The sequence below is a fragment of the Rhineura floridana genome, chromosome 3 (assembly GCF_030035675.1).
Source record: "Rhineura floridana isolate rRhiFlo1 chromosome 3, rRhiFlo1.hap2, whole genome shotgun sequence".
Classification (NCBI taxonomy): Eukaryota; Metazoa; Chordata; class Lepidosauria; order Squamata; family Rhineuridae; genus Rhineura; species Rhineura floridana.
In genome coordinates, this window is record NC_084482.1 from 6,435,035 (window position 1) to 6,462,484 (window position 27,450).

The 27,450-nt window shown below is 44.6% G+C and overlaps 2 protein-coding genes across 6 annotated transcripts in view; one reads left to right on the forward strand and one right to left on the reverse strand.

The window, feature by feature from the left end:
• The window catches only part of KDM5C (lysine demethylase 5C), a 28,756-nt gene extending 2,633 nt beyond the window's left edge, over positions 1-26,123 (reverse strand). For 2 of the 5 annotated variants that reach the window (XM_061614151.1, XM_061614150.1), the window contains exons 1-26: positions 25,036-26,123; positions 22,359-22,436; positions 20,970-21,092; positions 20,467-20,637; positions 19,992-20,126; positions 17,306-17,374; positions 16,768-16,891; positions 16,501-16,682; positions 15,759-15,917; positions 15,424-15,543; positions 15,059-15,217; positions 14,743-14,924; positions 13,992-14,154; positions 13,785-13,904; positions 13,438-13,632; positions 13,150-13,331; positions 9,675-9,799; positions 9,060-9,207; positions 8,660-8,756; positions 8,143-8,501; positions 7,844-7,982; positions 7,550-7,729; positions 7,320-7,460; positions 5,768-6,304; positions 2,129-2,186; positions 1,752-1,951 (exon numbers count right to left, since the gene is read on the reverse strand). In XM_061614151.1, coding sequence (XP_061470135.1) covers positions 1,752-1,951; positions 2,129-2,186; positions 5,768-6,304; positions 7,320-7,460; positions 7,550-7,729; positions 7,844-7,982; positions 8,143-8,501; positions 8,660-8,756; positions 9,060-9,207; positions 9,675-9,799; positions 13,150-13,331; positions 13,438-13,632; positions 13,785-13,904; positions 13,992-14,154; positions 14,743-14,924; positions 15,059-15,217; positions 15,424-15,543; positions 15,759-15,917; positions 16,501-16,682; positions 16,768-16,891; positions 17,306-17,374; positions 19,992-20,126; positions 20,467-20,637; positions 20,970-21,092; positions 22,359-22,436; positions 25,036-25,584 — 4,695 coding nt within the window. In that variant the 5' untranslated portion in view covers positions 25,585-26,123. The remainder of the gene's footprint in view (positions 1-1,751; positions 1,952-2,128; positions 2,187-5,767; positions 6,305-7,319; positions 7,461-7,549; positions 7,730-7,843; positions 7,983-8,142; positions 8,502-8,659; positions 8,757-9,059; positions 9,208-9,674; positions 9,800-13,149; positions 13,332-13,437; positions 13,633-13,784; positions 13,905-13,991; positions 14,155-14,742; positions 14,925-15,058; positions 15,218-15,423; positions 15,544-15,758; positions 15,918-16,500; positions 16,683-16,767; positions 16,892-17,305; positions 17,375-19,991; positions 20,127-20,466; positions 20,638-20,969; positions 21,093-22,358; positions 22,437-25,035) is intronic. The other 3 variants (XM_061614152.1, XM_061614155.1, XM_061614153.1) reach the window with 3 other exon arrangements.
• Positions 26,124-26,224: 101 nt separating this feature from the next.
• Positions 26,225-27,450, forward strand: part of FAM3A (FAM3 metabolism regulating signaling molecule A) — a 38,800-nt gene continuing 37,574 nt past the window's right edge. The window contains exon 1 of the mRNA XM_061614164.1: positions 26,225-26,660. The gene's annotated coding sequence lies outside the window, so the exon portion shown is untranslated. The remainder of the gene's footprint in view (positions 26,661-27,450) is intronic.

Sequence of the window (27,450 nt, forward strand, 5' to 3'; positions counted from 1 at the left end):
AGTTGCTTCTGCAATGCTATTAATTTAGGAATCAACCCCTCTATCCTGACCTGCATCACAAGCCCCACTACTCCTTAATCAAGGCCCTCCATACTGGCAATGCAACTCTACAATTACACTCATGTAGCACAAGGTCTGCTCCAGGGTGGACAACAATAGAGGCTTTAAAAAGATTTAAAATCCAATGAAAAATTTAAGTTTTGTAAACTGCCCAGAGAGCTTTGGCTATGGGGCGGTATATATATATATGTATAAATAAATAAAACACAGATACTAGGTTTTTCCTTAAATAATAAATTTAAAGTAGATTAGTAGCTCCCAAACTCCCCCCCCCACTTGAAAACTGCTGAGGGTCTTGGCAGACCGCTTAGTAATTTTTCAACCTGTACCACCAATTGTCATGCACTGTGCCAGATGCTGTATGATTTCCAGTTGTATTTTTACAGATATGACATGGACCACCTGAACGAAGCTCACGGACCACACTTTCAGAACTCCCGATCTAGATATAATCATGTTATTGTTAGCCCTACAGCTAATATCTAAACTGAATTATGGCCTCCTTCAGATACACTGAGCTGAAGGAGGGATTTCTCAAATATAAGTATTTACACACTATCACAAAAAGGCATTTCATTTTCACCTGATGAAAGTAAGCTGCTCTATTCTCCTATCATAGCATCATGCAAGCGTCACCTGCTGGAATCCCCTCTTCTACACAGCAACTGAAGGTGCAGGAGTCCTGTCCCCTTTTCCATCTAGCCACGATATCTATCCATCATGGGCATTTCCTTTCTGGTTTACTGATCTGTTTTTGTGAGGGTGGGGTCAGAACAAGGGAGACTGAAGCAGAAGTGAGCAATACTGAAAAGAAGAGAAAATAGAACTGTCCAGTATGCACAGTCCTATATTCCCATACTTGGGCTGCACTCTTATACTGACTTGCCTGAGAGGAAGGCCCACTGAACTCATGGGACTTACTTCTGAGTAGGCCTGTATAGCAACTATTACCCTCACAAATTGTCATTTGCTGGTTGCAAAACTGGCCTGTCATAGGAATATTCTAAAGACATTCCCTCTCTAGGTAAACATGGAAAGCATGCAAAATGTATAGAATACAACACAGAGATGCAAAGCCTGGTGGTATGAATGAAGCAGTATAAATAGTACACCATGTAGTTGAAAATTAACATGGTTCAGTGGTGAGATTTGCACCACTGTTTAGTAAACATATGAAATATCAACAGGAAGCTTGATTTAAAATTAATCCACCCAGCCACAGGGCCACCAGAAACCAAATCAGGAATGAAAGACTATTTTACTTTTTCAGAGAAGCAGCCATGTTAGGAAAACAAAGAGTCTTATAGCACCTTAAAAATTATTTAAAAGTGCTATAAGACTCTTCAATGTTGTTGGCTGCCCTGAACACTAATTAATGGAGAGATAGGATACAAATTTAACAAATATTTTTTTAAACAGCCAGTTGCTCAGTTCCTGAGTAACACCAGCTCTACTAAGTCCCTTGGGATATGGATCTATTCTGCATTCAGCAATGTAAAAAATTAAGCTCCTAAATCACTGACAAATAATTGCAAACGTCACAGTCCTTCTCTAACATTTCTGTGATGAAAGAGGCCATAGAATGAATTCATGGATAGTGAAAGGAGTCAGTCACACACAAACAAGAAATCAGACCAGACTTTGTGAGGATAGTTAGGATACGTAACCAGTAAAAAAACGTGGTCACTCACATCTAGCAGCTGGTGGAATTTGTCGAGCTGGGGAGCAGCAGCAGCCTGGAGCAGGCGCCAAATGCTCTGGCTCTCATCTAGCGTCACCTCCAGAAGGTCCCCCTCCATCAGCAGCTCCTCCAGGGGCAGGCGGATGGAATCTGCCAACTCCAGTACACGGTCCTGCACCCGTGGCAGGTAAGAGCAGAGTGTCTCCAAGTCTGTGAGCACAAAGGCAACATGAGGGGAAGAAAGAGCTAGAACCCAGGTTTCTCAGCCGCAGCACAAAGCTGAGTAATCTTCCCAGAAAACTGTTCAACAGGCCTAAAGCAAGCACAACACTCCTCCTCCGCATTGCCTCCGAACCCCTTTCAGTCTCTTGAATTTTAGAGCAATACCTGAGGCACAGGAGCCATTCTTCTCTGGAGCTGTGGAGTCCCCATTCTCCAAGGAAACCTGTGTGAGGAAAGGGAAGATGAGTGATGGAAGAGGCCGCCACATTACACTTCCGGGAAGGGTGACTTAGCCTGTGCCTGCTTTTGAGACGGGCTCCTGCCTCAAAAGAAGCTTATTCAGATATATCAGTCAGTTTTTTCTTTTTTTTTTGACTGATTAAACTTCTCCCGGGTAGGGAGAAACGAAGAGATTAACCTCAAAGCCTATTTTTGTTGGGACGACCAGATCTCATTAATTTATGGGACGAGGTCCAGCCGACGAAGGTGGGACGGATTTTTAACAGCAAGCTCTATCTGATAAAGCGAACGTTCACCTTATCTTCTAAGAGAGAACGCACTAACAGGCAAGCACCCTTCTTTCTATATTTTTCTTTTACTTGACTTAAATTGTTGCTGTTTAAAAGAGATTTGCCAGATTGATCAGTTTTTGACATCTCACTGGGGAGCCGTAACTTCTCTCTGCTACGCACTAATTAATAGCTTATCTCTGTTTTTGTTGCAAAAAGCTGTCCTGGATTTGCATTCTAAAGATATACACAGAAGAGGGATTTCTATTCCAGATTTTTATTTTGAAAAATATTATACTGTTTTGAGACTACTCTCTTTTTGGTCTATTTTATTTTGACGAATCTGTTTTTTGACGATTGCCATTAATTGTTTCGATCCTGGGAACTGCATTTTGTTTACTTAACTATTGGAGAGATAAGGCTGTCTGCTCTGTTTATACTGTGATGTCACCAAGTTTGGAGTATTAACCCAATTGTTGCTGAAATAAGAAGTGGTTTTCCTATATTTTTCTTTTAAAATGGCAATTAAGAAAGTGGCTGAAAATCTGGAAATAACTATGTTTCAGAAAATAATGGATGAGATTGAGATAATGAAAATTGAATTGAGTAAAATGAAGCAGGAGATTAAAGATATAAGGGTCCCTGTGAGAGAGGTGACCCTGGAAGGGGTCCCTGTGAGAGAGGAGACCCCGGAGATTGGAACAGGGGTCCCTGTGAGAGAGGTGACCCTGGAGACTGGAATAGGGGTCCCTGTGAGAGAGGAGATCCCGGAGATTGGAACCAACGTGGAACAGGAACAAGATTTGGAGTCTATGGACTTTAGAAATAAAATCTATTGTTTGGAACTCAATGTTATCTCTGAAGAAATGAATGAAGATTCTAGAGATAAAGTTATCAATGGCATGGATAATCTTCTGGACTGGAATGATGTGATGGAGCCCAATATAGAGAAAATCTATGGAATTAACTGCAGCCATGTGACAATGGAAAAACTTTTAAGAGATGACCCAGTGTATTTTGAAAAAAAGAACAGAGATATGATTTTACAGCAGTATTTCAGCAACCTATTCAGAATGGATGGCAAGAAAATATTTGGGATAGAGGTAATCCCCATCAGACTCTTACTATATGACTATGGCTTTGACAGCAAGATTATTATGGAATACTGATAATGGAAGATTGGATATTGAAATTACTGGACTTAACAAGACTACTGAAGATGGAAGATGGAAAATGGAACTAATAGAGATAATAGAACAATGGCTACTGAAATTATTGAACCTAACAGATTCTGATGTGATGGATTAATTGAAATGTTTATTTTGACTATGGTTATGACAATAAGATTATCATAATTAGTAATGAGATGGATTAATCGATATGCTTATCTGGAAAAAAAAATTGATAGATATATTTCTTAAAGAATTGAAACCTCTCTTTGACTTTTTGTGGAAAGAATAAAGTAATGTTTATGAGATTTGATGATTAAGTAAGATAACTACTGGAGGAAAGTGATTTTATAATATGACTTAAGAGACAGGATTGTTATATATTATAGACTTATAACTGATTTGATCTTTGACAAATGGGAAGTCAATATTTTACTCTTTATTTTTTATTTTTGTTTTTTTTTTCTTTTTTTCTTTTTGTTTAACTATTTTTGATTTTGTTTTTTGTCTTTGAATGTTTTATGATTTTGTCTTGTATGTTTTATGAAAATCTGAATAAAAATTATTGAAAAAAAAAAGGAAGAGGCCGCCACATTACAAATATAATTCCTACACAGGGACTAATACAGCCCTATACATGGTGACACGGGTGCTGGCTCCTACTGAGATTCATTTGAGATCATTACTGTAAAGACAAGATAATGCAAAAGATCTGTATTGCGTTGGACTTTGCAGTGTTGAAACTACCAAAACAGATTGATTGAGCTGGTGTGATCGCTAGAAATGATCAGCTGCTCAGGAAACAAAGCAGGTAGCAAGCCAGCTTCTGTGAGGGGGAAGGAAAGCAGTCAAGTTGGCTGAGGTTAAAACCTCTCTCAAACAGTCTGGGGACTGTAAAGAAATCCCAGTACGTCAAGCAGCTAAGGAAAGAAGGGCACAGAACAGGGAACAGAATGAGGAACCTGGAGAAAGTGTTGGAAGAACAAGGCTTAAAGAAAAGCAGACACAACTGGGAACTGAGGCAAGGGTCTAATAAAGAAAGACAGCAAGGTGGCATATGGAAGGAACTTACCAGTGCTTAAGGAGCCACGTATTAAGTGCGGGAAGGAGAGAGGAACACTAGACCAGGTGGTCCAGAAAGAGGGTGACTAAAGCCAAGTGGGACAAAGTAGCCTGAGGTGGCCTGAGGAACCCATAGGTGATGGACTTAAGACAAAACCATATATGAGGTCTAGAGACAGGAGAGCTGTGCATTATTGGCAGGAAGAAAGTGGGTAGGCAAAGCCGGCAGGCAAGGTTGCATAAGGGAAAATTCTGCTAGTAGGGATGTCTACTGTTATCACAGCAGTGTGGCCAGGGAGGTGAGGGCCAAGCAGCAGGAGAAGCTGAGATTGATTCAGATCAGTATGTGAAATTCAAACAATTATTTGGTTTCTAGAACAGATGAAACATTTTATGATTCAGGAGCTGGCAAAGAATTTTTCCAAGGGCTTCCATTCTCCAGCTTATTAATATTTCTAGCTTCTTCTTTTTTTAAAAAAAGGAAGTAGAGTATTGCTGCTTATTAAACCTCCCACTTCCTTTTGTCCCTTTCATTAACACCGCCCCCATTTACTAATTCTTCAAAGGCTCCAAATACAGCAAGCACAAATTACGCAAAATGTTGATAGGCATATTCAGAGCCCAGAATTCTGCCACTAGGTGCTGGGACTACATATGGACAACAGAAGTGGGTCCTGAAAACCCTTATGGTTGCAAAGAGACTAATATTGCAAGACTGGAAAGATAAACACTCACTATCCACTATGCAAGGGCCTGAAGGTGGTGTGTCCTTTCTACGTTTGAACACATAGCTTGTAATCATCAATCTCGTTTAGATACCTATTTGGACATAAGGACCACCTGTTAATCTGTACATTTAAGTTAGGACTGATGGAATATGGGATTATTTTTTTTGCTAATGTTAGCAAATTATTTCTCAAATAAGTAAACAGAATTATGCTAGAAAGTAAACACAACACACATTAATATGTATAAACATTCAACACATATGCACACCTGTGTCCCCTTTTGATGCTAACTAGCCAAGTCCAGATGAGAATGCATTTCCTCCTGCATTCACTCACCTTGGTCTGTTCATTACAGCTGCTCTCTTTGAGAGCACCTGCCTCCTTGGCCGAGTCTCCAACCAGCTGCTGCCGCAGCCCCACCAAACGCTCCAAGGCAGCTGCTACATCAGAGGAGGCGAGGAGCTGGCGGGCCCGGTCTTGCCACATAATGGCTCGCTCTGTCAAGCACTGCAGGGCTTCTCCCTCAGGCAGTCGTACAGGAAGCTTTTGTAGGGCCACAAGCAGAGCCAGGATCGTTTCCAGGCGAGGCCGGCGAGAGCGCTGGCAGAGTGGGCAGAGGAATTTTGCTTCCCACTCCCACCATGCAGGAGAGGGGCGGGGGTTGCCCAGGCGGGGCCAAGCCACACAGGTGGTGTGGAACCAGTCTTGACACAGTTCACACTGCAGCATAGCAGGGCTTGGAGGCTGGGAACACACACAGTACTGGCCCCCAGGAGGACTATGCGTGGATGGCATGGGCTTCTGGGCATTTGACTGCCGTAGGCGTAGGATCCCTGCTTTCTCCTTCTGTTCACCTTCTTTGAAGGCCAGGATCTGCTGGCACAAGGTTCAGTGGTCATGATTACACAGAAGTAAAAACTTAAACAAAATCCCATTTCACTCACCAGAACTTGATTTCCCCTCCCCCAAACAAAGTACCATTAGAACAGGGATGGGAAACCCATGGCCCTCCAGATATTGCTGAACTACAGCTCCCATCATCCATGATTACTGGCCACGCTGATGGGAGCTTGAGGGCAGGGCTGGCTCCAGGCATGCCGGGGCCCTTGGGCATCAGCTTGCCCTGGGCCCCAGCGCGTGTGTGTGTGCGCGGCCCCCCCACCTACCTGTCTGCTGTCTTTTACCATTGCCCTTAATGAAGATGGCAGCCGCGGTTTCCCTAAGGGGATGAAGCCTCCACCACCATCTTTGTTGATGGCACACATGCATGCTACGAGCACATCTCTGCCATCAACCAAGATGGCAGCAGCGGCTTCAGTACCTTAGGGAAGCCGCGGCCGCCATCTTCATTAAGGGCAATGCTACAAGGCAGGCGACAGGTAGGTGGGGCAAGGGAATGGCGGGCAGGCGGAAGCTTCTGCCCTGCGATCCGTGGATGGTGCCGAGGATCGCGGAAGGGGAGTGGAGGGCCCCTCAGGGGCTCCTGTAGCTCCGGGGCCCTCAGGCCGGTGCCCCACCTGGCCGCCCTTTAGAACTGGCCCTGCTCAAGGGCCACAGCTTCCCTATCCCTGAACTAGAGCAAATTATTAGCAGAAATCCGGACATGCCATCCTTTCCCCCAAATTAACAAGAGAGCTTTCCTGCCTGGGCTAGGGGAGGCTGATAACCCAATGTGGGCTATGTGGGTGAGTCTGCCAGGAAAATCATTAAACTCTTCAAATGAACCTCAGCAACATGTAAAGCATTACCAATCATCCTCCCCCACCCCCAGATGAAAGTATTGCACCATATGAGAAACAGTTCTGACAACCTGTGGCTGATTCTTATAGGAAAAATGGCCTTGGGTCACATTCATCATACAAACATCCCTCTCAAGCCAGCCACTCACAACGGAGCCAGGGTCCCTGAGGTCTTGTGCTGAGAGGCCCAGGCTTTCTGTATCAGATTTGTATAGGCCTGGTTCCTTCTCCCGCTGCCACTTGGTGCGTTTGACACTCTCCGAGTCGGCATCAGCACATGGGCACAGCACCTGGGAGAAAGAGGCCAAGGAATGAAGGCTTTGACTCAAGAGGCCAGGCTCCAGCAGACCATTCCATGAGATCAAAAGTCATTACTCACCTCAAGTAACGTGTAACAGGAGTTCTTTTTGAGGAAGGTCTTGGAGGCCTTTTCCCGCCAGGAATGTGCAGTAGCTACTTGTACTTCTAAGTGACGCAGTTCCTCCAGACGCACTGGTAAATCCCTACCCACAGCCACAAGCCCCTCCAGGTCATCCAGGCAAGGATAATGATCCCCATTCTGTGAAAAAAGTTACAGCAGACCTTGAAGAGATTATAGCACACACTGGAGTATTCTAGAGCCTTTACCACAAGCCCATTCTAAGTAACTCAAATCTTCAGGATTACAGCACACCTGGATCTCCTCTACGTCGGCAATCCAAGCCTGTGCCTTGGAGAGCGCCTCCTTGAGCGACAAGATATTAGGCAGATGCACTGGGATGTTCTCTGCCTCTTTGATGATGGCCTCTAGTGTAGCTGGTGGGTGCTTCTGCCTGCAAGTGATTGGGGGGAAAGTAATCAGACAGGGATTTTCACAGGCATGTTCTAGCACTCACCCAAAGTACTGTAAACTCTGTTGAGGGGAAATCTCTCAACAAAAGCCATGGACACCCAACTACCTCTTCCTGCTCAACAACGGTCCCCAAACCTCACCTGGCCTCTAGGCACATTTGGGCTTTTTCCTCCCAACGCTGGGCGATAGTGAGTAACTCCTGCAGCTCAGCCATGGCCTTGTCCACAGCAGGGCTGGGGGAAACCCCACAGCCAGAGGTAATGAGTGCCCTCATGACCGAGAGCGTGACTTTATCCTGGGGTGAACGCAGTGTCTGTTTGACCTCCTCCAACCAGACGGCCTGTTGCACCTGCCTCTCCAGCAGTTCCATCTCTGGTACCTCCACCCCCAGGTGTGTCCCCTGCGCCAGCAGTTTGTGCAGCTCTGGGGAGTTGCCTGGAAGATCCTGTAGGGCTTCCTGAACCTCTGCTTGAAAAGCTTCCACCTTCTCCAACACACCCTAGAAGATGACACATCACTGAGTCAGCCAGATTCCTTCTGCAGTCAGTCAGTGTTTCAGCTCAAAAGAAACACCAACTTAGTCCTTTTCAGTGCTCTCAGATGACAATATATCCCCGGCTGTGGCAACAGCCCACAATACACTCCCACTTTGCCCACCTGGACCTCCTTGATTTGGTGCATAACACAGGGCAAGTTACTCAATTGCTCTAGGAAGGCACGTAGTTCCTCCACCGTCATATGAACTGATGGTTCTCTGTAAGAGAAAGCAGGAAAAAGGAAGCGGAGTGCACTTAGTTCAGGGAGAAGCACTGAAAAACCTGACCCCATAGGAAAATACCAAAGGAGGATGATAAACAGCCCCCTCATCAATACAATAACCTTAAAGTAGAAGAGGTTTCTTGCATGGAGGGTGGGGGGAGAGAGAAGAGAGAAAAGAGACACACTCTGGAAAAGGGGCTGCACAAGTCCACTGGATGGTTAAGCTGGGTGAAAGACTATGGCATCCTGACTTTATACTGTTCTGTATAACAGCTCATTATCTAAAGTCTTAACTCACCCCATTTCTTGGCTGCTTATCAAACCCAGGGCCTCCGAGACACACTTCTCTGCTTCACTCAAGCAGCTTTTGAGCCGATGAAGGAGCTCATTCTCTGGGAACTTCCTCTCACGTGCCTCTGACTCCAGGGCACGCAATTCCTCCAAGGCTGCAAGAGGAGAGATACTCAGTGGGTTTCAAAGCCAATTACATCTCTTCAAGCTACACCTCCTACTATCAACCCAAGAAAACCAGGCTGCAAGAAAGGCCTCAAGTTGCCAAGAACCATTCAACAATTGTGGGATTCTTGTCTTCTTAATAAGGGTATAACAGTTTCCTAGCCCCCAGTTGCTCCAACCCTTCCATTCTGAACTTTATGCTCCAGTTCCCTCTGACCCAGAAGTCCTTGCCCCAGCAACACTAACTTGTCCCATCTCTCACTGTTCTTCTCCTATTCGGCTTTACAAAAGGAAGCCCCAAGACTGTCAACACTTTCTGCTCACACCATTCTTGAGCAAATATACAGGGCCTTGGGGGGACGCAAACACTTCTCCACTGAGACCTTACAGGTTAACCTCATTTTTTAGAAGACACCAATGCCTTACAACTAAGAAGGCCAGGGAAGGAGTCACTTACTTCTCTTGCGTCCATCTTCCACTTCCAAAGCAATTCGAACCTTGTTGGCCCACGTGTCAAAGCACTCTGCTCGAACCTTCAACTTGTGCAGCATGGCTGGGAGCTCATCCAGAGTATACCGATACCTGAATGGAGGAGCAGCAAAAAAGAAGAGATCGGTCTAATCGCAAATCAGAGCAGAGCCCATGGAAGCAAATTCATCTACACTTAAGTCAAATCCAACAGCATGTACTGAAACTATTATTTTCCTCTCGCAAAGAATATACTATCTTTTAAAGACTCTGAATACAAAAGCCATCTGTAATTCAGTTTAGAGCAAATCTTCCTCTCTCTTTCATTCTATCACAGCTACTATAGCTGCTGCTTCTCTCTTCCAAATTAGCACCTCTGAAAAAGTAGTATCTGCAGCATTCCCATCCTGTAGTCTTTTACTGACAATAACTTTACTGTGGCTCTCCACAACATAGCATGGTTACAACAGGAAGGTAGCCTCCAAACTTCCATGTGCAAAGCTGAGATGCGGGGCACAGAAATGCATTATCTTGAAAAGTCTTCTACAAATTTCCTAGCCTACCCACCCCTTTTTCTCAGGGTGTATCCCAACCCAAACATCTGAGACAAAGCACTGAGATGCAGATGTATGAACCACTGGGGAAAACGTCCCACTCCTAGAATAGTTGTGACTGTTACCAATTTTATGTGCTACACAGATGGTTGCCCATGTCAATCTCATTTTTGAATGAAGTGTGACAGACATGACCATTACAGTAATACAGAAGCTGAGCCTAATAATGCTTTGGGAGTCACAAACCAGACATAAATCTGCAATATTTCCACAAAATTTAAGCTTGGGGCCTCTCTGAAACTTATTCTACTTGCTCCTAACCTAGAACTAATCTGTCCTACACCTGAGTAAACAGAATCTTCTACACAATCACATGCATACAATATGTGGTTGTGTGCAAGGATTTGTGGTCTGGACACTAATTGAATGCTGGCATTAGAAGAGGAACAGAACAAAATATCCTGCCTAAAACCACACAGAGAATAATAACCAGAACCAGCGGGTCTTCCTAAAACATGTTGGGATTATGGGACAAGTGGAGGAACCATCATTCCTACATCCAACAAGGATCAGTGAACTCCTCTGTTAGAGGCCATGTTTTGATTACTAGTGAGAGGAAGGCTAAACTTGCCTCAGCATCCTATCCCTTTCTCAAACTCCAGGTGTTCCATACCATACTCCCAAGGACAGCTGACACCACAGTATGATAATCATGGATATGAACAATCTAACGCAGGAATGAAGAACCTTTCTCAGCCTGAAGGCTGCACCACGTTCTGGGCAGCCTTCTAAGGGCCAAATGCCAGTGGTGGTGGGGTCAGAAACAATGAACGTAAAAGTTACCTTTATACAGTTGGCTAGTTTCTGTATTTATTTATACCACTATTTCATTTAAAAACATCAAAGTGGTTTACAACAAGCAAAAGAACAAAAAATCTGTACAGTAAAAATAATTAAAGACACGCTAAAACCAAAGGTCATCTATTGCAAAAAGACTTCATCTTAATTGCCTGCATAAGCCTGGCAGAACAGAAAGATTTTCAGCAGGTTTTTAAAAGTTAAAACAGAAGGTGCCTGCTGAACCTTCACTGGCAGACCATTCCAGAGAATTGGGCCAATGACACTGAAGGCTCAATTTCATTAAATGAGTCTCACCAACTCAGGCGACAACCAAAGCTGCTCCTGCAGATGATCTCAATGATCAAGCTGGGATATAAGGGTTCAGGTGTTCCCTAAGATACCCTGGACCTAATTTGTTCAGGGCTTTGTAAATTAATACAAGGACCTTGAACCTGGCTCAGTAGTGGATGGGCAGCCAGTGCAGATGTTTTAAGAGTGGTGTCATATGCTGTTGGTCGTGTGCCCCCATCAGCAGTCTGGCCATCGCATTTTGCATCCACTGAAGCTTTCAAACTAGGGCCAAGGGCAGCCCCACGTAGAGCGCATTGCAGTAATCCACCTTCAACATTACCAATGCATGATCTACAGTGGGCAGGCTTTCCCTGTCCAGGAATGGCCGTAGCTGACAAACCAGACAAAGCTGGTAAAAGGTACTCCTAGCCACAGAAGAAACTTGGGCCTCTAGGGACAAACATGAATCCAGGAGTATCCCTAACCTACGGGCCTACTCCTTCAGAAGCAGTGTAACCCCATCCAGAACAGGTAACTTGCCAATCTCCCAGATATGGGAACCACCTACCCAAAGAACCTCTGTCCTCCCAGGATTCAAGCAGTTTATTGGCCCTCATCCAGTCCATTACAGCATTCAGACACTGATTCAGAGCATTCACAGCCTCTCCTGATTCAAATGATATGGAGAAATAGAGCTGTGTGTCATCACCATACTGCTGACACCTTACTCCAGAACTCCTAATAACCGCTCCCAATAGCTTCATATAGATGTTAAATAGCACTGGGGAGAGAATAGTACCCTGTGGAACCCCATAGCACAAGTGCCAGGGGGCCAAGGAACACTCATCCAGTGCTACTGCCTGGACTCCGCCCTGCAAGTAAGAGTAGAACCACTGAAATATAGTGCCTCTAATAAGCACTCCACTGATTCAGTTCAGGAGGATACCAGGTCAATGGTATCAAATTCGACGGAAATATCCAGCAGAAGTAGCACGGTCGCACTCCTCCTGTCTCTTTCACAATAAAGGTCATCCACCAGGGCGACCAAGGTTGATTCTGTTCTGAAACCAGGTCTGAATCCAGATTGTAATGGATCTAAATATATCTATATATACACACACACACCACTAACCTTCACATAAACAAGCAAGAAGTATCAGCGTTCAAAGACGCATTCCTGCCAGACAAAAACACCTGAGGAAGCATTCCAAGACCCAAACTGAGAGGTCCAGAGGACTACATTTGGCCTGAGGTTTCCCACCTCTGCTTCGAAGCATCTCCAACAAGACAGTCTTAAGACCTTGGCTGCTTTTTTTTTTAAACAAAGAATGTTGGAAGACTAATGCTGAGGTAGTACTCCAAAGTCAACATGAAACACCTAGTCCAGTCCCACTCAGCTTTGAAAGGAATCAGACAGCCAGATGCAGGCAAACAAATACAAAATATAGGGACTGTGTGAGGCAGCATGCAAGATTTCAGCCAGGGAAACATACAACTCATTCAGATGTCTTGTAAACCTTTTGCCCAGGCCTTCCCTGACCTATAAGATCAGACCCTGTTTTTATTTGTTTGAATCCCCAGTATTCCTGTTTTTATATGCTTCTTTTATATGCATTCTTTACACATGCTTCTTTTTAAAAATATATGCTTTTATACTACTGTTTTACATTTGTTTTAATGATATTGTTTGTTTTTATGTTGTACACATATCAAGCTGTTTATAAATGCTTTTAAATACATAAATAAACCAAAGGAAGCAGTCTGCTTCTTTCTGCCCACCTGAGGTACTGCCTGCTGCTGGGGCACTTGCAGAGGTCATTGATGTGGTAGAGGCAGACCAGACAATCCGGACAATCATAGCAAGCCAGCGCTGACAAGAAACAGGTTGTCTTGCATTTGTCACACTGGCGCTCATCATCTGGGAGCAGCTCAAAGGCCTCCCGCTCTGCCTCTGTGATACCCTGAGGTGGGAGGAGACATTGATCAGCTGCTCAGCCATCCACAGCTAGCATACAACTATCCCCTCTCCCCATCACATGGGTGTCAGCACACCACGCTTCCCTTCACCTTGTCAAGGAGAGCCTTGCGCAATTTGCGCTCCTCTTGCACCAAGATAAACATCTCCTTGTGTACAGCGGCTGCCAAGTTCAGGTCCAGCTTCTCAGGACAAGCAGCCATCTTGCAGATTAGCTCCTCATGCGAGAAGACACAGTATCGACGGAGGCGGCGGTAGTGCTCAATGCACTGGCGACCAGCTGGCAACTAAAAAAAAGAAAACGTGAGAAGTCCAGTTGTCAATACCACTGAGACCCTGGCTCCCAGGAGAGACAGGCACACCTTACATACCCCATAGCCTCCTGCTTTGGTAGTTCTAGAACAAAAAGGGTAAAAAACCTGCAGAAACCTTGACTCACCCAGTCAGCAGTACAGAAGTTGACTGCTTCAGCAAAGTTGTAGCCCTGGTTGAAACCACTGTGATAGGCTCTAGGGAAGGTAATGACAAATTCTCCAGCACACTGATTGGTCCGGACAACCTGTAGAACCACAGAGTTAAAGCAATGAGAACAAGGCATGTGAATGAACACACACACATACACTATTTAGACAGACAGATGACTCACTGGGACCCCATGAGCCATGAGAGTGTTGGGGTTCATGAGTGTGACCAACTGGTGCAACAGGTCTGGTTGACTCTCAAAAAGTTCTGGGGTCAGTTTCTTCATAACGTCTTCCAGATGTTCAGCTGCAAAGGATGGGACTCCATACCAGGTCTTGGGCTCACCCCTTGGAAGAGAAAATGTGAGTCAGGAAATGCTCTTTTGCAAGAAAAGGTGGGATATAAATTTAATAAAATAAAATAAAAATAAATAAACCCATTCACTCCCAGACTCAGGATCCCTTCTCCAGCCCAAAATTTATGATTATGGAGCATGGAAGGCAGGTCTCTCTAAGCAGATATATAAAGAGGTAGAGTTGTTTATTTCAAATATTGTATTCCAAAGTGGTTCGCGTTAAGGTTCAAAGCTTTGAAGAAGTGGCAAAAATGGTATCAGAAAAAGAGGGGAAATCAGCAGAATAAGGTTAAAAAAAAGGGTGTGAGCTGTGCAGCTGACCTAAAGGCTTATTATAGTAAAATTATACAATGTGGGCTCCATTATATTAAGAATTCTACTCGTAGTCCTCTTAAATCTCATGCAAAGTCCATAAAAGCAGACTTTTTCTCTTCTGTTTAGATTTAATAAAAGATTTAAAATATTCTTGCACTTAAACATAGTTTTTAAATGTTTACTTCCATCTGAGTAGCCTTCATAGAGACAAAGTGTTTGAGAACCCTTGCACAAGACAACAGCTCACCCACCCCAGATATCTTACCAGTGGAGGTAGTTAATAGAGTAACTCCAATGATCCTCGATGTGCCAGCAGAAAGCAGAGAACACCATGCCCACATACAGCCATGGAACCTTCATGCCGGAAATATCAGCGTTGATGTGGCACAGCACCGACTGCTTCAGCACTGGCATCACATTGAGGTTCCAGCCGCTGGCTGCATACTCCTGAAATTACATGCAACAGGCTAAGAAAGAGGATGCGGCCCAGTAATACAGACTCAGGCTCAAGTTGTGAGGTGTGGGATGAGAGGCTTAAAATATGTGGGGAGGAGGATGCCTGCCTTCAAGTCGGTACACACCTCTTCCTCTGGAGAGAGCTGCCTTTTACCATCATTGATAGGGAAGCCACTTCCAAATTCCTTAGAATGGATGTCAGCCCCATACTCCACCGTCACATCCTCTTCAATGCTGTTAACCAAGCGCCAGAACTCCTTTTCCACCAGCTCTGTTGGCACCATCTGGGAAAGGAAGTAGAAGAAGCAATCAGGAATACAAACCCTACACTCACAAACTCAGGTAACTAGAAACTACATGACAGAATCTCAAAAGAACAAGAGACAGCATCCCTTCCTTCAAGCACCCACCAGACTCCACTACCTTCTCAGAAGTAAATTGGGTATGACTAGCATTTGTATATGCCCACAGTGAAGGTGTTGAGACTCACATGTACAGGCATGTTGAAATAATCAGCCTTGAAAGAATCTGCCATCTCGCCAAAGCTCTGTAGCGTGTACTCCCGAGTAGCCTGCTCAAAGCCAAAAGCCTCTGGGGGGCGCTTACATTCCTTTGGAAGAACAAAGACAGAAAAAATAAGTGAAAAGATCCAGAGACAAGGACATCCACTCTGAGGAATGGATAATTAATAACAATAATCACAATTGTGGTCCATTCTTGAATTATTTTGTGATCATCAACAGACCCATTTAGGTTGCATCTCTACATCCAGTCAGGCAAGAACGTTCCTCTGTGCCTGCTGTCAGAGGCAGAAAAGACCCTTACCGCCATGACACATTTGGGACACCTCCAGACGCCTTTTGGAATTTCAGGCAAGGGTGGTAATAGGCAGAAGATGTGGTAGTTGTCATCACAGCCATCACATAACAAGAGCTTGTCATCCTCATCTCCCCGTGCACATATACGGCAAACAAAAGACTCAATCTGGAAGAATGTGAAACCAACCCTAAGCATAATCATACAAGAACATGAGGCTCTGCTCAGTCTAGTCAGTGATGTTTCTCTGACAGCAGCCAACGCTGGATGTTCCAAAGAAAGGAGAAACCACAGGGCAACAATGAAGTGATTCAGCTACTGTATCCAGGCAGGTAGAGAGCGACGGAGTTCTCATGTGTCAGAAACCAGCATCTACTACTCCAGTAGTCTTCAACCTTTTCAGACCCAGAATCCAACATAAATCCCGATATGCATTTGGTGACCCATTTCTTAATTTTTGACCATTTATTTATATGGTGGTAGAGCTGCTGTTGCAAACCACCTTAGATCAAGCCATGCCCCGGTAGTGGGTCCTGACCCACCAGTTGAAGACCAGTGTATTAGTCAATTTAGACTCATCACTGACATGAGGAAAAGGAGATCTTGAGACCCTAAACAAGTGGGAGGATGTAACCCACCCTAGATACCCCTCTCCACTTACAGAGTATATCTAATGCAAAGGCAAGACATAGAGGGGCACATGGAGGGCACCTGACTGATGAGAGAGGAATACACTGACAATTTCACTTACAAACTGAGTGTTGTGGTTGCGACGTAAGCGCATTGTCATCTTGGTGCAAGGTTCTGGACTGTGTCTCAACTCCTCTTTCATGTTTGCATAGCCTCGAGGCAAGATGGGATCCAGCTTAGTGTCCGGAACAGGGCTTTCCTCTTTCACTATCACTGTTGGAGGGCACTCAGGTATCTCCTTGTCTGTATTGGGGAAGAAATAACCTTGGAACAGAGGGCCAACTTCACCTCTGGCTCCCCAATTGCAGGGCTAGCTCACCATTCTCACCTTTCTTACGCATGTTCTTGTCCTTGGCCACAAGCCCCAGTCCCAGCATTTTGGGACCAGCACCATAAATCTGCAGTTTCTTTAGCTCTGGATTCTTCTCGATGTCTTCCTCCGTTGGCTCTGGCTGCAAGGAAGTTGTAGTTAGAAAGGGGAAAACAATATGAGGTCTTCCGAATTAAACTGTATTCCAAAGACTCACAGAAAGCAGCGGCAAAGGAAAGCAACAGTAAAAGACAGGGAAGAGGAGGAGCTGTTGCAGAGGGAGAACTGGCTAATGCTAGGATAGTGCTAAGCTCCTGTGACTGAGCTCCCAAGGGCAGAACCTCATCTTGCATAGCAGAATTCTTGGCTACATACATCCCTGATGTGAAACATGCCAGAGTGCATTGCAAACAAAACGTAGAGTGTATACTGGGACATTTAGTCTCCTTAGACCACATCTGCTGTTTCATGTGGTCTATGGATTTCCAGCTATGAAGCAGGGCAGGTAAACAGAGTGAAAGAGAGGCAGGAGAGGTGGACAGAACAGGAACTGTACCCATGCTCGAGGCGCTCGCTCGGGTAACAGAGCTGGGGTGCTGGCAGGTTCAGGGCACGATTCGGATTCCTGTAGGAGGGTGACAAAATGCGTGGGGAGTGGGGATCAATAACAGGGCTCCAGGAATTTTAATGAGGGGAGTAACAAAGGGGGACAGTCCTGGAGTATAATGAAGGAGATGACTGCCTGGTCTACCACTCCTTTTTCTTGAACATCTAGAAATGAAAAGAATTAAGGTGCTTTATAATAGAAAGCCCTCCCCCTCCTTTTTTATCCTGACTTATAACACAAAGCCAGCTGCTATAATGGAGCCACTACTACTACTACTACTACGAAAATGGGTTTTATTGTTCCCTGGAACTCTTCAAGCATTTCCGGGGAGGCGAAAGGGATATAGAAGATATCAGAGGAAACTCACAACAACCTCTTAGCTCCCATTTTATAGAAGGCGTGCAGAAACAAGAGAACTATTCCAGAACACAGAAAAGCTAAAACTCAGGGGGGGGGGGAAGAATCCTGAAATCTTAATTCCTACCACCATTCCTCCTTTATTTATTTAACTATGGGCAATTACCAAAGGCAGCTTAATGTAGAATAGTTAACCCTTTGCACCTCTAAACCATGCTGTCACACTAGCTCTTACAGGGCTATGTGAGTGAGAAAAGTTGGATTTGGGGCTGCCCCTTTGTTGTAAACAGCTCCAGACAAAGTAGGGATTGCAATTCATATTCCTGGTTGTGCACATGAAATCATGAAGCAGTGGTAATGTCAAATTAATTCATGCCAAGGATATGACTTGTGTGCAAGGCATACCCACATATACTCACTTGCTCTCATAAATGATCAGTAAAAACACATGGCTCTCAAAAGCCTTTGCTTTAATAACATTTGTCTTCCATTATTGTACTGGAAACAAAATCTAGGAGGCTAAGCTCCAACTGCACACTCTCAGCCACCAGACTTTTCTCCCTGCAAACCCTGACAGAACCCCTAAAGTTCTTAAAGAGTATGGGCAATATATACCTGAAATATTATTTGCTCCTGCATGTTCCTGCTCACCTGCTGAGATCTGGCAGAAAGGTCTTGCTCCATATTTCATCACTGCTTATAGTAGGGGGAAAGGAACCCCCAACATGTGGGCCAGATACAGCACTCAGCTGGATTTCATTATGCCCTCACATTCTACTCCCACCCATCAGCTATTCAGCAGGGACCAGCTGAGATGGAAAACTGCTTTTATGTTATTTTATTTATTTATTTTATTTAACAAAATGTATATACTGCCTGAATGTAAAGATCTCTAAGCAGTTTAGAAAAAACAGCTGTAGCTCCTTCCTTTGTAAGAAGATCAAAGCAGAGGGGGAAATGTCACAGTGGAGGATAGACTTCTGTTCCTTGCAAATATGCAAGAAGTCTCCATGTATATTGCAAACAAATGCATGAAATTACATTCTGAAGTTTGAGGCTTTGAATAGCTGTAAGGCAGGGCCTGAAGTTCAGCTACACATTAAGATTATTTGCAGTCTTTTACTAGGATTAATGAGTTCTGTTTGCCTTTTGCACTGACGGGGCAGATAAAGGGTTCGGAAGAGCTTTTCATTTTTAGTATTTTGACAAAGACTATGGAGAAAAGGTGAGAGAGGAGGAGCTACTAAGAATTAAACATATCTTATCAGTTTCAATGGAAAACGCTTTGTGTGAGAGACTGTGTATGTGACTGTGTTTTTGTGTGGGATCTGGCCCCATCCACTTATAGGTCTAGCTGGCCCTGCCCACTATTGGAACGCAGCCAACAACTTCCTACTGGGGTAATACGGCCCTTCGTCCAAAAAGGTTTCCCTGACCTCTGGCCAAAAGTACTGTTGTGTTGGTGGCTGTGCAGGACAGGGCTCTTAGTTGCAGCACCCAGATTCTGGAATACCCCTCCTTAGGAATCTGATCTACACCCTTCCTTCTTCTGAAAAACTTCCTACTTAGGCAGGCCTTACATTTGGAATAATCTGTACTCTCCAAAGCAGTAGCATGTTTTATCTTAATGACGTTATTTGTTGTTGTTTATTGCATTTTAATTATTTTATTGCAGCCACGTTCAAAGAACCTGCTGAAAGGCAGCCTAAACATTTTAATCAATAAATAAAACATATACCCACATGTTGAACATGCTCTAAATCACTAGATTCAACATTTCCCCAAATGGTACAAGACAAATAGCCAGATTTTTACTTCCTTAAAAAAACCCAACAGGTACTACATCCCAACAAACCTTTAGTGGATTACAGTTGACCAAGGTTTAAACTACATTGTTAGCTTATCAAGCACACACAAAAAGGTGAGGCAACATCCATTCTACAGAAAGGAACACTCAAACATGCAGATTCTCAATCGCTTGGTGATTCTCAATCACTGTCCCTTCCATAGTGATTTAAAATCACTGATCCTGTTCCTTCCAAAAGCAATTGGATGTTTTGTCCCAGAAGGGTCAGAGAAGAAGCTGACCAACATTTCCAGTCTTTAAGACCTATGAGGACAAGACTTCATTGTGTGAGAGGGATGCACTCCACCAGGCCTGGGAAGAAATACGGTTTTCTGCAGAGCCAGGGAGAGCAATGTGTTCAACAACCCTGTGAGTTCGGGACTTACCCAACCCAGAACAAAAACTAGGGCTGGCGGTGTGTGCTATACTCACCTCCTGCTGAAGACGCTTGGCCCGGCGCCCATAGCTGTTGAACTTGGATGGCTGTACTGATTGGCGCAATGGGATGCTGTGTGGCTTATACTCCTTGTCCTTCTCCTCATTATCAAATGGATGGGTATTGCACTGCTGGGGGAGACAGCAGCATTAAGATCAAGTAAGCCTCCTCACTGCACCTACCCCATCTCTAGAGATCAGAAAGCAGAGGCCTAATCCAGCTTTGCCCAGAGAGCAAGAGAATCACAACAAGGAAAAGCATGGCATCTTTGTGAAGCTCAACAGTCAACAGTCTCTATCGTCCTCCCTTTCAAGAATGCCTTTTCCCAGAACAGAACAGTTCCCAAGAGGACTATGTTTAAGAGGGTCCGAGCTTTCCTATAAGTATCGAGAATAAGCAAGAAGGAAATGGAAAACAAAATGAGGTTTTAAGAGGTTACAGAACACTCCTTTGATGGGATCTGCTACTCACCACCAGGTTGGCACCCGACTGGTACATTTCATAGGGGTAGATTATGCGCTCATAGTGGGAGCGAAGAAGGGAGCCTATGTTCTTCCCCGATGGATAGGAAAGACGTTGGGCCACTCGTGCCCACCGGCGATCCTTGCAGATGGCTTCATATCCACCTTCCTCCATCACAATCTGGAATAAAAAAAATTGAGAAATACTAATCCCCACCCAAGTTCCACCAAGATCAGAGAAAAGAAATGTGCATTCCAATATCATACCTGATGTTTCCCATCCCTGTCACCAAATCATGACCCGCAGCAACCCAGGTTTGAGCCCTGGGATTCCCTTCATTCAACCAATAATCTTCCATTTTAGTCATAGCCCATAAGAGATCTTTGCTAATCCAAAGCAAGTAATGAAACCCATCAGTCCTACTCCCTTTCTCAAACTTTAAATATTGGTTCTCATCTATGTCTCTGAAGGAGTAACTTAATTTCAATGGAGGTATTTAGTTTAAAACTTACCTTGCTCAGGCTGTACAAGTCAAGGATTCGTCTCTCTACGTTGGGGATTTTCAGTGCAGAACCTTGGATCTCCCAAAACTTCGCAATTTGGTCTAAATAGTTCAGCTTTACTCTGGTCTGCGCCTGGCGATGGGGACATGACAAAATGCAGTCAGCTTTTCTCAAGTCAATGACTTACAACAGAGGCCCACATAATCATGGCATCTTTCAGTCACCAACTGCTGACCTCCCAACATCTTTTCATGGTGTCATGATGTGCTCAATTTAGATACCAGACACACACACTGAACTGGGCTGCTTCGGTTTCCATGCCCTGTGGCTGGTGCACAGAATAGTGCCCAACTGGGAGGCTTCCTTTGAGAATCAGAACTCTGAATGAAAGACTTCATTAGTTATATTTTAGGATGACCTACGGAATCATCCAATCACTCCTCAAATTCAAGGGCGGCATATTATTGGTGCACTACAATAATATTTCATCTTTTCTCACCCACATAGCCAAGTCTCAAGTCTTTTAACTACTTCACTCCAAAAAGGAAGCTAGAGTTCTGGAGTATCATCTCTACCTAAAACAAGCCTTCCAGCACAATCCAATTTAAGTTTGCTTGCAAGTAACTCCCACTGTCTCCAACGGCCTTATCAACTGCATGTAGGATTGCAGCCTAAAAAAGTTGACTCATTTCACCAAGTACAACTCAAGCTGCAATCCTATACACATATATTTGGGAGGAAGTCTGACTAAGCAGACATGTCAAGGACTGCACTTTATTTGGGAGGAAGTCTTTTCTGAGTAGACATGTCTAGGATTGTACTGTTTTGTCAGTATCTTATGCGCATAATTCCCTTGGAAACTACAAAAAGAGAAAGAACAGGATACTCTAAATAAACCAAAGAAGATGAGAGGGAACTCTTACAATAACTTGCAGATAATATAATACCAGTACACATATTGTACTCAAAATGGACTGTTTTTAAACCCAGAAACCCCAGAATGTACTATGATGCTCCAGAGTGTATTATAAAACTGTATCAAGCTGGACTTCAAAAGCAGTATTAGGCTCTTAAAAGCTTAATACAGTTTTTGAGGTCCATCCTGTCAGTAACAGCCTGATATTGTTTCTAGAGGTCAGCTCATCGACTACAACTTGATACAGTCTTATGAGAACAAAAGAATTATTATATACTTTGGAACTTTTTCCACTTATGTTTAAATGTATTTTTCCATTATGTTAATTGTGTTGCAATTTATTGAAGGGTTTCCTTCATCATCTTTTCTAGGAACAAAAAAATAAATAAGCCCCACATTTGGCTTAGCTTGCCTATTAGCTCTACCCAAAATGTGCAAGGAACACCACCACAGTTCTCCATCTCCACACTTGCAAGACTCACCTCTAGTTCATTGAGCCTCTGTATCCGTGGGGTAAACCGGAAATTATCCACCTCCACAGCAAAGGGGGGCTGCCAGTCCTGAGAAACAGGTGGTATGGTTAGGATCCCAGTGCTCTTTGTGCACACATATAAAGCTTTATGACTAAGTCTAGAGAGCAAGAAATTCCAATATTTTGGCCCACAACACACACCACCACGGTCAAGGAGTAAACTAAATATCTACCTGCCTTGAGCTCAGAAAGCAGCACTTCACAGGATCCCTATTCCATTTTTCAACTCACACTGCTTATGCATGTTAGATGGATTAAGAACAGGAAAACTTTAGCAGAAGGGGAAAAACCCTTAATTTTATGACAGCCCCCATAATACACAAGAGAAAGATATCAAGCACATATAAAGATGACACTTAAAAAGAGACCTAGCTTTCCACATGGATGCCTCCTAGTGAAGCATGAATGCATTAGGCACTGTAAAGTGGTGTGTGTGTTCATCTTGCCTGTTTATACATAGGGAACTTGACAGAAGAACAGGACATCAGCAATGTCTCTTTCAACAATCTACAAATATTCTTCCCCAAGACACTGGACATACAGAAACTATTCCTCTGATGCTGAGACACAGATGTTTCAAGAGTGGGGAAACTACTTATCGTCATCACGTCAGGGACAGGAAGACAAGGGAAGGCCTGTGAAGGGGTATGTGCGTGAGTGAGAGATTCAAGGCCTCACAACAAAAGCTTCTTGGCAGTGGGTTAAATTGAGTGTTACATATTTTAATTTTTAAAGGTTAGAACCACCATCAGGAATCTCTGCCCCCTCTCATATGATCCATATGAATATGCACCATTTCTTGTAGCTGTAAAGAGTGATTTTTTAACATTTCTAATAGGATGATTACATTGTTAAAAAAAACTTAGGAAGCAGGTTCAGTTGGAATATTTCTAGCTTCCCAGTTGTAAAGCATTTTATCATGTTGCTGGTTTCTGTTGAAAAGTTTACAGAATAAAACAGATTTACAATACCAAAAGGTCTGTAAATGTATGTTAGCAAAGCCACAAAATCATGACAGATATGTCAGACAGTAACATCTCCTATGCTTCCAAAACCTAAAAATGGAAGTGAAAAATCAAACACTCTAACAAGATAACTTAGCCACCACTGTCCAGACTCACATCAACAGAAAAACAGGTTCCCGTTCTCCACCCAGCTTAATTACAGCAGAAGCTGTCAATGTTGAGGACACTGACCAATTTGAACTACAGTATAAAGTTCTAGATACAAAAGGGGGAGGGTAGGCAAGTTGTTCCAAGAATTTAAGTGGGACCAGAGGACAAGAAATGCTGAAACAGGAGCAGGGTTGTGTGATGGACCCCCTCCTCTAGACAGACCAGCCTAATTCGATTTCAGCATCTCCTACCCTCTGGTCCCAAAGAAGCATCAATCTTCCATGTTATGCCTTATTTGAGGTAATATCTTCTAAAGAAACAGGATTGTTCTAATACTACTTCCTAGCCTTTCCTTCTGGTGCTTCTTAGACAAAGTCTCTGCCACTGGCAGCCATACTGGACATGTCTCCAATATTATAAGTACCCAGAAATACTCTTTCTTACATGCTTTCTGCTTTGCTTTGGAATTGACTGCTTGCAAGGAGTTAAACAACATATACACAAATCGATATAAGCTTAACCTCATCTCTGTTGAATGAAACATTTTGTTGTAGATTCTGCTGTAATGCAGTTACAGCCGAGGCCTAACTGGGGAAAAAACTAGGAAATTCACGAGACATCAGAATGTTGGAAAACCATAACGAAGTAAGATAAACTTTTCCAACTTTGCAAAAGAACACGGTCTCTAGGATGGCAGCAACTACATCCAAACACACGTTTCACCACCATGCAGGCAACATGATTTCAAGCTTTGTCAGTCTTGACAACTCTGACAAACTGAAGCCTCTTCAACACCTACTGACCTATTACAGAGCTTGATACAGGTAATACATCGACAGAGAATTAACGCTTATCCCAATAAAACTGTCTACTCCATCAACTTGCTCAACTACCCTACATCCTGTCACTGATTATGCCAGAACTGATGCACTTGTGTCACAGCAGATCGTATAGCATCCAAGCAGCATGCTGGGTATCGATGCCTCCAGCATCAATAGATGTGACATATCCATTCCATCTTCATACCAAGACAAGCATCCCTGTATTCCAGAGGCAGCCAGTGTGGTGCTCTCCAGATGCTGTTGGACTACAGTTCCCATCATCTTTGGTCATGTTGGTTGGGGCTGATGGGAGTTAGAGTTCAACAACATCTGGAGGGCACCATGTTGCCTCCCCTACTATAGCCTGATAGGATAAACCCAAATCTTTCAAAACCCAAAGCCGTACAACTTCCACCTCCCACTCAATTTTGTCCATGAATCAGAGACACACCAATTCAGTCCTGTGCTTTTCGCCTACTAAGGACTCCCACTCTCCAATACAATTTCCACTCAATCTACTCCTCTTGCTCATTGATGGATACCAGTCCCAATGGCCATCATCTGCTTTAAGCATTTGTGTCACTCACAGAGAGAACCCACTACTCCAATTCCACATGCACGCTGACAGGTACTGCCTGCCCTGAAATCTATCCCAACTCATGTCTTCCTACCCACAGCACCCCATACTTACGGCAGGAGGGCGGATCTTGCAGATGCCACTCTTTTCTGCAATGGGCCTAATCTTCGCAATGTAACCTAAGGGATCACTGAACTCAGCCCAACTGGGCTCAAAGACAGGACACTCAGGTGGCGGCAAGAAATCCTCTGGTGGCAACGGGGGGTCAGATTCTCCAGTCCAGGGTGGGCCACGCTCCACCCATTCACCTTGCTCTATCCCCCACAAACCCCGGTCTGCCTGGTCTGACGCTCTAGGAGGCCGAAGAGCTCTATCACCCCGGGGAACCCCATCACCCTGCTCAGCCTTGTCACTACGGAGAGCCCCTCGTTCACCCTTGGCACCCCGCTCCCCCTTCTCTGCCCTGGAACCACGCTCCCCCCAATCCCCATGTTCTCCCCTCTCACATGAAGGGCCTCTCTCCCCCCTCGAGCCCCGTACCCCTCGTTCCCCCTTGTCCCCACGAGACCCCCAGTCTCCCTGGTCCCCATGGGGACCTTTCCCCCCCCAGGTGCCTTGGTCTCCTCCTTCGGTCTGCTCCCCCTGCTCCTCTCTGGACTCCATGCCCCCCCACCGGCTCCTTTCTCCCTGGTGGGCCCCTCAGGGGGCCATGCCCGGCCCCTCCCCCTCACTTGAGCCGCAGGCCTGGCAGGCGGGGGTGACTAGGCCGTTTGGCCGTAGCTGCTCTCCCTGGTTCCCGCTCCCCCTGGCCTTGCTCCCGCCTCCTCTCCGGGATCTCCCCAGCGCTTCTCCGGGCCCCGTGTCGCTCTCGTCGTCCCCCCTCCCTGGACTTAAGGCCTGCCGGGTCCCCTCGGCCTGGCAGCCACCGCCATCTTGGACTTTCTCAATACCCTCCACTGAGGCTTTCCCAGCAACAACAAAGCGTCTCCCTCCGCCACTTTCCTCAGGTGCAAAAGGTGCCACCCCCAAATGTCATCGCACTCCTCTAAAAAGATCTATCTGATGCAGGAACCCCGTCTAAATGTCTCATCTAAGTGCGTTAGTTTACGTCGGGAGGTCAATAAGCATAAGAAAGCAGAAGAAAAAGTCCCTCAGGGCCAAGGCGGAAGGATTCAACCAGCAGGGGGATGTGGTTGCTGGAACTCCTTGCGCACGTTTAAAGGTCCGCACCGCGCCTGCGCCAGAGAACAGAAAACAGGAAGGATTCTGTGGGAGGACCTAAATGGTAGTCCCACCCATTCAGTTGTCAGGACAGCCTGACCTCAACAGCCGTCAATCGGGTTCGATTCAGTTCAGTTTTTATCAGTGGGACCCTTAGCGTTATAGTGTTGACAAAGCCTTTTCAGATAAGCATTACCTTATCCGGACTCTTCTTTGTATATTGCAATCCATTCACGAACAAGACCAAAACAAACTTTTGACGCCTGATTCTCTGAAGTCTGTTATTCAACTATATCTTGGTCCAACAACTGGTTTCTCCATTCCAACTGTAATCAAACTCATAGGGTTCAGCATGAGTTTCCTGCAGCGTACATCAGCAAAGCAATCTTGCTCCTTCTTTGAGAACTGCTATAGAAGTTTATTTCTTGGACCTTGTAAATGTTGGAGCTGCACCAGCCAATAACCAAGGTTACTATGGATTATTACAATTGGATCCTGGTTTGATAATTAAAGATCAGGTAATCTATCGGGGGCAGCCCAGATATTCCTCATAATGCTAACAAGGGCTTGTTGGACGCTGCTTATGGAACAGACCAAAACTTGTCATTTGGGATGTACTAGTGTGATACTTCTTATTGTTCCATTTTATTTATTTGTTCCTAGGACTGATCTGGCCTGGCCCTGTTTACTGATTCGAGTTTCCTGCTACCCAATAAGATAGCACTAGTACAAACTGAGCCTGCCAGCAGCTAACTGGGTGGCATCCTGTGTTCAACTGGCAGACGTTTATAGACTTGGTAACAAGGCAAAAATAACATACAATGCAACATGCACTCCAGGTAACACATGAACACACAAAAAGACCCCATACCCTCATGTTCAAAATAATAGTGCAACAAGCTCCACAGACACAATGTTGTATCTAGCAACTTCCCATTCTGGCTGCCTAGGGGCCTAGGAAAAGCACCAACACACCACCACAATCCAAGAGCTGAAGACAATTAGGGTGGTCCAGGCAATGCATATACTGTATATGGTTTTCATATATGATTGGGGAAGCACACAGGCAGTAGATTTGCTTTAGCAGATTGTAGGATGTAGAACCCAGACCCCTGACTCCAAAGAGGAACTCTCAAATGCTTATCCACAGAGACAGACAGATAGGACTTCTGGGTGGGAACATCCCTTGTAGACTCCAACAGGTTCATGTAAGGCTACATGGCATGGCTGTCTCTCTCATGCCTGTAACGCAGGACACATTGCTCAATGTATTCCAGGCAGAATCCATATCTCAGGGCTGGATGTACT